This window comes from Triticum urartu, chromosome 2A (assembly GCF_056163025.1).
Source record: "Triticum urartu cultivar PI428250 chromosome 2A, HENAU_Tu73, whole genome shotgun sequence".
Classification (NCBI taxonomy): domain Eukaryota; kingdom Viridiplantae; phylum Streptophyta; class Magnoliopsida; order Poales; family Poaceae; genus Triticum; species Triticum urartu.
Window position 1 is genome coordinate 241,859,104 of NC_141874.1, and position 9,418 is coordinate 241,868,521.

A 9,418-nucleotide genomic window follows, 5' to 3' on the forward strand; every position below is an offset into this window, starting at 1 on the left:
GTGGGAGTTCTTAAGTAATATGATTAACTGAACTTAATTTTTATCATGAACTTAGTCCTGATAGTTTTTTCATATCTATGTTGTAGATCAATGGCCCATGCTACCGTTCCCTTGAATTTTAATGCGTTCCTAGAGAAAGCTAAGTTGAAAGATGATGGTAGAAACTACATGGACTGGGTCTGTAACTTGGGGATTATCCTCATTGCTGCATAGAAGAATTATGTCCTTGATGACCGCTAGGTGAAAGGCCTGTTGCGGGAGCAGATACTGATGTTATGAACGTCTAGCAAGGTCGATCTGATGACTACTCTATAGTTCAGTGTGCCATGCTTTACGGCTTAGAATCAGAACTTCAAAGGCATTTTGAATGTTATGGACCATATGAGATGTTCCAGGAGTTGAAGTTAATATTTCAAGCAAATGCCCAAGTTGAGAGATATGAAGTCTCGAACAAGTTCTATAGCAGCAAGATGGAGGAGAACACTTCTGTTAGTGACCACATACTTAGAATGTTTGGGTACCATAACCACTTAACTTAGCTGGGAGTTAATATTCCAGATGATTGTGTTATTGACAGAGTTCTTCAATCATTGACACCAAGCTACAAAGGCTTCGTGATGAACTATAATATGCAAGGGATGGATAAGACAATTCCCGAGCGCTTCGCTATGCTCAAAGCTGCGGAAGTAGAAATCAAGAAGCAGCATCAAGTGTTGATGGTTAACAAAGACCACTAGTTTCAAGAAAATGGGCAAGGGAAAGTGTGATGCCCCCGATTTGACCGTACACTAATCATACACGCAAACATGTACGATCAAGATCAGGGACTCACGGGATGATATCACAACACAACTCTACAAATAAAATAAGTCATACAAGCATATATTACAAGCCAGGGGCCTCGAGGGCTCGAATACAAGAGCTCGATCATAGACGAGTCAGTGGAAGCAATAATATCTGAGTACAGACATAAGTTAAACAAGTTGCCATAAGATGGCTAGCACAAAAGTAGCAATGATGGAAAAGGCAAGGCCTCCTGCTTGGGACCTCCTAACTACTCCTCAAAGCCAAACTCGACATAGAATCATCCGCTGGATCCTCTGGCTCCTGGACTCCATCATCTGGTCGCAACAATCGGGTATAGATAGGGGAAAAAGGGGAGTAAAGCAACCGTGATTACTCATCCAAAGTACTCGCAAGCAAGGAGCTACACTACATATGTATGCATTGGTATCAAAGGAACAAGGGGTAGCATATGTGGACTGAACTGTAGAATGCCGTAATAAGAGGGAGATAGCTAGTCCTGTCGAAGACTACGCTTCTGGCTGCCTCCATCTTGTAGCATGTAGAAGAGAGTAGATGGTAAGTTCACCAAGTATCATCGCATAGCATAATCCTAACCGATGATCCTCCCCTCGTCACCCTGTGAGAGAGCGATCACCAGTTGTATCTGGCAATTGGATGGGTGTATTTTATTAACTATCCGGTTCTAGTTGTCATAAGGTCAAGGTACAACTCCAAGTCATCCTGTTACCGAATATCATGGCTATTCGAATAGATAAACTTCCCTGCAGGGCTGCACCAAATTTCCCAACAGGCTCGATCCCCTTTGTCCGGACACACTTTTCTGGGTCATGTCCGGCCTCGGAAGATCAACATGTCGCAGCCCTACCTAGGCACAACAGAGAGGTCAGCACGCCGCTCTAAATCCTATGGCGCAGGGGTCTGGGCCCATCGCCCATTTCACACCTGCACGTTGCGTAAGCGGCCGGTGAGCACACCTAGCCTCCCTTATACAAGAGCAGGCGTTCCAGTCCAACCCGGCGCGCGCCGCTCAGTCGCTGACGTCACGAAGGCTTCAGTTGATACCACGACATCAAGTGCCCATAACTATTCCTGCGTAGTTGGTTAGTGCGTATAGGCCAGTCAACAGACTCATATTAAATACCCAGATCTCGATAAGCGTGTTATTTTGAAGTAACCGCGAACGCCGACCAGGGCCAGGCCCACCTCTCACCTTGGTGGTCTCCACCTGCCCTGTCGCTCTGCCTGAAAGTATCAGTCGGGGCCCATCGGGAACCTAGGCCCACCACTACCTGGGTGGAAGCACCTGGCCCTTCAGCCCCCAACATCAGAATCACTTGCGGGTACTCAACGAGCCAACCCGACTTTAGTCACAGCATGTATAGCATGTATGTATAGTATATACCCGTGATCATCACCCGACGTGATCACGGCCCGATAGTATAGCATGGCAGACTGACAAGAATGTAGGGCCACTGATGATAATCTAGCATCCTATAATAAGCATTTAGGACTGCAAGTAATGTATCAAAGTTGTAGCAACAATGACATGCTATGCATCAGAATAGGATTAGCGGAAAGCAGTAACATGCTACACTACTCTAATGCAAGCAGTAGAAAGAGAGTAGGCGATATCTGGTGATCAAGGGGGGGCTTGCCTGGTTGCTCTGGCAAGAGAGAGGGGTCGTCAACACCGTATTCGTACTGGGTAGCAGCGGTGTCGGTCTCGTAGTCTATCGGAGAGAAGAGGGGGAAGAAACAATGAATATAATGCACACAGAAGCATAACGATGCATGACAAGACAAGTAGCGATGCTAGGAGTGCCCTAACATGGTATGAGGTGACACCAGTGAAGGGGGGAAACATTCGGGAAAATATCCCCGGTGTTTCGCGTTTTTGGACAGATGAAATGGAGGGGGAAAGTTCCGAGTTCGCTATGCTAGAGATGCGTGGCGGATGAACGGGCTGCGTATCCGGGTTCGTCTCATCGTTCTGAGCAACTTTCATGTACAAAGTTGTTCCATCCGAGCTACGGTTTATTTTTTATGATTTCTCAATGAAATTATTTATTAATTCGCATTAACTAAGAAAAAGCTATGTGTGCCCAGAATTGTACCCAGCTAGCACACACAAGGGCTGACTGGTGGGCCATGTTGACAGGGTCAACAGACTAGTCATCCAGAGGCTGACTGGTGGGCCCCGATGCTGAGTCAGCATGCTGACTCAGTGGATCTTATACATTTGAACAGTAAGAACGCGGGCCCTACCAGTTAGTTATTTATTTAATCAAAATGTTTTTATTAGCAAAATTAAACGTGCAGGGCCCGGCTGTTATTGGGGATTAGTGGTTGGGTTAGTGCTAAATAAGCCGGCCACGTTAGCACCTAGTCCGCGACCAACGCCGGCGCTAATCCAGCGCGGCGGAGGAGCTCTCGCCGGGCGTTTCCGGCCGCAGCTAGACACGCGGGGGGGGGGGGGTCCGCTGGGCAGCGGCCGTTGCGGCGCGCCCAACAGTGGGGAGGGCCGGCTCCGGGGTGGACTACAAGGGGGGCGGCGGGCGGCTGCAGCCGCAACACGAAGCAGCGGAAGGCGGCGGTGGTGGCGAGGGGGACGGTGCCCAGGCGCGACAAGGGCGGTTGTTTCGTGCAGGTGTGAGCGTACGCTGAAGGGGGGGTCCTGGGAGCAGAGCAGCGGCAGGTCGAGCGGAGCCGAGCGGGGGAAGCAGGGGCGGGCGAGTCGCGGCGGAGCACGACGGGAAGCAGGCACGGCGTGAGCAACGGCAGGGCATGCACGGGCGGCCAAGGGCGTGGCAAGAACGAGCAACGGTAGTAGAGAGCAGCAGTAGTGAGACATAATGGCGGGAGATTGGATCTTTTGCCCCATTTTACTTGGGCATTAGATGATTTGCCCCATTTTACATAGGATTAGATCATTTGCCCCACTTTTCATTTTTCTTTTGATGATTTGCCCTTTTCAATTACTGTAATCATTTTTTATTTTGTATCCCTTTTTTCTCCATGTGAAAAGACACAATTGCCCCTGTGGCTAATTTACAATTTGACACTGTACAAATCTTTTTTCTTTACAAGCCTGTATCCAACCGAAGCAACTAATTAACAGGGAACAAATCACATTACTTTCTTTACATGACTTTATCCAACGGAACCAACTACTAACAAATCATAGATTGATTTTGTTGTGTCGTGGTGTTCATGGCTAGTGGAGAGGCGGATCCACCGCCGGCCCCCAAGCCATCAACTCCGACGACCCCTGCACAGCGAGGCTTCACACAGATGACAACTGAGACGATCCCACAGACTGCCGGACAGGGAGGCGACTGTTGCGTCCATGGATCACCACGATCTGCTCCAGATTGGTCAGTATATTATCTCCCCTTCCTCCCACCCCACGCCAAACACACACAGTGCCACACGGATCCAGGGTTTGAACCTCTTGGCATCTCCTCGCTAGGCAGCCCCTAACGCTGCTACACTTGTAGTAACCCTGCAACTGCAACAATATGATGGAAACATAATTATCAGGATTCAGGAGTATAAAGTTCTGAAATTATCCAAATCTTTAAACCATGTGGATGAATACTTCTACGAGGATCATGAATCCAATGACATGGGCATACACTTAGTTTTACTGGAAAATGAATATTAAACAATTTGTTAATTGTTTCCTAACATAACAAAATGACAGTTAGATGATGCCCTTATGTCCCCTCCATAACTGAAAATCTTTTGTTCTCCAAGTAGGTCTCGGCCGGTGGCTAGCAATGATACATATGTATCAACTATGGAAGGAAGTGTTGATTGGTCCAAGATTGAGATAGCACCAATGAATGATGAAGAAATTGATGTTCCTATAACAGAAGAGAACATGTGCTCGGTGCTTGGCATCAATGATGAACCTGAGCATCGGAAAATTGTATCTGAAGCAGCTATGAAAGCCTCCATTGCAGATGTTGATGCATGTGTGGCTGATATTGATGAGGATTTACTTGCTGATGCGGCTCTTCCTGTGCCTGACCATATGCCTGAAGAGGATCACTTTTGGTATGATAAGGAACATCCTGTGATAGAGGAAGGATCTTTGTTTCGTTCAATGAACGAGTTTAGGATGCTCATGAGAACATTTGCTATTAGAGGCAAGTTTGACATCAAGACCAAGGATAGTGACATTACTAGATTTGTGGGTCACTTTAAAGGAAATGCATGTCCTTGGAGAATAACTGCTAGGACAATAGAAGATGGAAAAACAGTCAGGGTACAAACTTATCTAACATGAATCATCTTTTATGTTAAAACTATCTTTTATAAATTACTTGCAACTAATGGTTGGTATTGTGTTTTCTGCAGGTAAACAAGATAGTAAAGCCTCATAAGTGTTCATCAACCGCTGCAGTGATTACAAGCATGGCAGACCAAGCATGGGTGGCAGAAAAGGCAATGGGGTATCTTCAAACTGAACCAAACATTGGTGCCAGCGAGCTCCGAAAAAAGCTACAGGCCGAATACAAATGTACTATTGGGTATCATACTGTTGACAAGGGAAAAGAAAGGGCCAAGAATAGTTTATATGGGACCTGGGGAAAAAGCTTTCAGTCATTATTGAATTTCAAAGCTGAGATTGATAAAAGATCTCCTGGTAGCATTGTCGAGGTTGATGTCAAGAGGGAAGGAGGTGAAGTGCATTTCCGCAGATTTTTTATGGCACTTAAGCCATGCATTGATGGCTTCTTGGCTGGTTGTAGACCATATGTCAGTATAGACTCCACATTTTTGACTGGAAAGTGGAATGGTCAATTAGCAGCATGTACAACACTAGATGGACAAAATTGGATGTTTCCTTTAGCATTTGGTTTCTTTGGTACGGAGACCGAGGGTAACTGGATTTGGTTTATGCAACAACTGCATAGGGCAATAGGACATCTTCAAACTCTAGCTATTTGTACTGATGCATGCAAAGGGTTAGAGAATGCAGTTAAAATTGTGTTTCCTCAAGCTGAGCAAAGGGAATGCTTTAGGCATCTAATGGCAAACTTCAAAAAGAAGTTTCACGGAGATGTTTTTGGTCGCATGTGGCCAGCAGCCAAGGCTTATCATCTGGAAACATTTAATTATCATATGGGCAAGATATTTGAAGCTGAACCTGCAGTGAGTACCTACTTGTGTACCTATCATAACTTAAAGTGGATGAGATGTGACTTCAACACAGAAATAAAATGTGATTACATTCACAACAATCTAGCTGAGTGCTTCAATAGCTGGATCAAAGGAACAAAGGAGCTGCCCATGGATGAGCTAGCCGATGCAATAAGAGAGAAAATTATGATACTTGTTTATAGAAGGAGAAGGATTGGGGAAATGCTCCAGGGAGAGATATTGCCTGCTATCATTCAACAAATAAATAATAGAACTAGGCAACTTGACCATTTGGTTGTTGGAAGATCAACCGGAGAAAGTTGTGAGGTCAAGGACACTAGCAAGAATAATCTTAGGCATGTTGTGAAGATAGGCAGCCGTGAGTGCACCTGCCTAGAATGGCAACACACTGGAAAGCCATGTGAGCATGCACTTGCATTCCTTATAGAGACGGCAGATGTGAACTTTCAACCATATGTACATGAGTACTACTCCGTGAGTAGGTTTCGGGCTGCCTATGCTGGAGAGATTGAACCAATCACGGACAAGTCTCAATGGCCTCATGTTAATCTAGATTTTGAGATGGTGCCACTGGATTTAAAGAGCTCCGTTGGGAGACGGAGGAAGCAGAGAATCAAAAGTTGCCTTGAAGACGGTGGTGGCAGCAAACGGAAGAAAAAAGATGATAATGGCAAAACAAATGACCAAGAAGGAGGTGACAAAGAGAAGGAAAAGGAAAAGAAGAGATTTGGCAGCAGAAATAGGTGCAAAGAATGTGGGATATTGGGGCACAGGAAAGCAACTTGCAAAAAAAAATGAAGCTAAAGAGAGGTAAACCATGCACTAATATCTCCTTTATATTAGTATCAAATTAGTACTATTATACCATTTCTAACATCCGGTGTGACTAAACTTTCTAGTGATGTGTCTGCTCGCGAGCTCGCTCCAGTTGTTGTTGCGACACCTACACGCACAACAACAATCACACTGCCTCCCAGCCTTCATAACAGCCCTGGGCCTATCACAAGGAGGTACCTATTATATTTGTCATAAGCACATTTGATTCATGCAAAAGAAAAATCCTACTTTTATAACATTGGTGTGTAAACATGCAGGAGGCTTGCTATGGCCATAGCTGGAGACGATGCATCACAGCCATGTGGGACAAGTACTGTTAATTCTACAGCATCACCTACTTCTCACTTCCCTTCACGCTCTACGGCATGCAAGAAAAAATTGACCCCGAAGAGGAAGAAGCTCTCATTTTAGTGCATTCAATTCTATTTTAAATTCGCAGAGGTGTTGAAATTTGTCAATTTCAAAGATATTGGCTCGAAAAAATACTTTTTTGCTTGATGTAAACTCGGATTAATTTATCATGTCGCTTGAACCAAGCAAACCTTTTTGCGGCATCAGTTCGTGATTTCAGTGTGATATATTCTCTCAATTCCATGTGCTAAGTGAACATATGTTGTCAGTCTATTTTTTTTCCTATGAAGATGTTATATGCTGCCAATTTCCAACGAAATGCATATGCCAGGATGCACATCATATATATAGATCTCTGACCAGTGACTAAAGTAGATCCAGCAAAAGATGAAGCATATATATTTTGAGTGATACAATTAAAGTATGAAGCATCTGGAGGAGATAACTAAACAAAGCATTTTATATAATGTACCCAGCTCCATGATTGAAGCAGTACCAGCTGCTAGGGTAATTAGTACTATCAACACTGTCGTCCAGCCATAGCTATTACCGACCAACGAGCTGACACACATCAAAACTGTAAATCCATTAATCATTGGAAGAAGGTAGTTTTTACCAGCAACGAGCGCACCATCTGCCGAGCTGCAGCTGGAGCCCTGGAATCCGCCCGTTCGCCGAGCTGGAGCGGGAGCCGCCGCGGCGGGCCGCCGAGCTGCAACGGGAGCCGCCGTCCCGGGCCGAGGAGCTGCAGCGGGAGCCACGGAACCCGCTGGTCCGCCGAGCTGCGGCGTGAGCCCCGGGAATCGCCGGTCCGCCGAGCTGCGGCCGGAGCCGCCGCCCCAGGCCGAGGAGCCGCAGCGGGAGCCCCGGGAGCCGCCGGCGCCGGCCGACCATCTGCGGGAGCTGCCGCGCCGGGCTGCTGCTGCCAAGATGGGGGCCAAGGTGCCGTGGTCGGCCTCCTCTGGTATGAGTAAAGAAGAACAGAGGAAATGCGTTGAACTGGGGAACAGTGAGCTCGTCGATGCAACTTAGTGTCAGTCCAACAGCGGTGTCAAATTGTAAATTAGCCACAGGGGCAATTGTGTCTTTTCGCATGGAGAAAAAAGGGATACAAAATAAAAAATGATTACAGTAATTGAAAAAGGCAAATCATCAAAAGAAAAATGAAAAGTGGGGCAAATGATCTAATCCTATGTAAAATGGGGCAAATCATCTAATGCCCAAGTAAAGTGGGGCAAAAGATCCAATCAGGCAGCAGCAGCAGCGAACGCGTGCGGGGGCGGCTACAGGGGAGCGCGCGAGTGGGCGGCCTCGATGTGCTGTGAGGAGTGGAGGCGGACGGACGCGGCCACGGCGGTGGGGCGGCGATATACAGCGAAAAACAAGGTCGATGCAAGGAGGAATGGAGGAGGCTCACCGGGGGATGGCTGATGGCGAGCTCGGACGGGTCGGGGGCTTGCTGGAGCGTGGATCGGCGGCGAGGCAGCGGCAACCATAGGCAATGAAGCCTCCCGATCCACGCGATGTAGGGACTCCGAGCTCGAGCTCATGAACAGAGAGGGAGCAGCGGACGTTGATGGTGCTTTTGGCATGTTCCTAGGTGGCGGGGAGGTCGTAGAGCACGCGGTCGAGGTCGGACTTGGTGACCATGGCGGCGGTTTGCCGCGGGGAGAGAAGAGCGGGCAAGGAAGAGGGGTGAGTGGGGGGCGGCTAGGGTTCGTTCCAGGGGCGAGGGCGCGGCCTTATCCGCGCGGGAGACGATGGGGAGGCGTGGGATGGCTGCCCCGTGGAGGATCTGGACATAGACGATGTACAAAGGTCCACCGTGACCGGTGAACAGGAAAGAAGAAGACGGAGGGGAAGTTGGGTTGGGCCTGCACTATTGCCAGCAGGCCCAAGTGCACAGTGTAGGCTTTACAGTTTCCTTTTTCTTTTTATGTATTTAAGTTAGCTAATGTTTTGTATTTGTTTGAACCAACAAACGACTTTTGTAAAATATGTAACTGGTCTAAACAAATACTGGGCAATATTTATTACTGCTACGAAAAGTTTGGGAAGAGTTTGAATTGATTTGGATTTTTCACAAATGGAAAAGCATTTAAAAATGCTGATTTGGAACTACTTTAATTCCCAGGGGAAATTAGCTATCACTAATGATGTTGTATCACTCATGACATTTAGTTAGTGAATATTTTCAACCCAGCGAACATTTTTGTTTTACTGTTTGGAGAAATAATTTATTTTACTTTATTTT

The 9,418-nt window shown here is 46.8% G+C and overlaps 1 protein-coding gene, 1 long non-coding RNA gene and 1 pseudogene across 3 annotated transcripts; 1 reads left to right on the forward strand and 2 right to left on the reverse strand.

Moving 5' to 3' along the window:
• Nucleotides 1-861: 861 nt before the first annotated feature.
• On the reverse strand, nt 862-9,158 carry LOC147984692 (uncharacterized). Its single transcript, XR_015616186.1, has 2 exons — nt 8,582-9,158; nt 862-1,121 (listed from the first exon to the last, which is right to left on the reverse strand). It is a non-coding gene; the product is annotated as an uncharacterized LOC147984692 (long non-coding RNA).
• On the forward strand, nt 3,670-6,790 carry LOC147984693 (uncharacterized; annotated as a pseudogene). Its single transcript, XR_015616185.1, has 3 exons — nt 3,670-4,181; nt 4,567-5,077; nt 5,170-6,790. The product of XR_015616185.1 is annotated as an uncharacterized LOC147984693 (transcript).
• Nucleotides 4,079-8,259, reverse strand: LOC147984694 (uncharacterized). The gene is made up of 2 exons (XM_087543704.1): nt 7,781-8,259; nt 4,079-4,315 (listed from the first exon to the last, which is right to left on the reverse strand). Exons 1-2 carry the CDS (start codon nt 8,257-8,259, stop codon nt 4,273-4,275), a joined length of 522 nt encoding a protein of 173 aa, XP_087399830.1. The 3' UTR covers nt 4,079-4,272.
• Nucleotides 9,159-9,418: the final 260 nt, after the last annotated feature.

Coding starts and splice junctions, on each gene's coding strand:
- LOC147984694 (XM_087543704.1), bottom strand. CDS start 8,259: ATGCGAAAAGACACAATTGCCCCTGTGGCTAATTTACAATTTGACACC. Junction 4,316..7,780: donor AGATGGTGCGCTCGTTGCTG/GTAAAAACTACC, acceptor ATATTGTTGCAG/TTGCAGGGTTACTACAAGTG.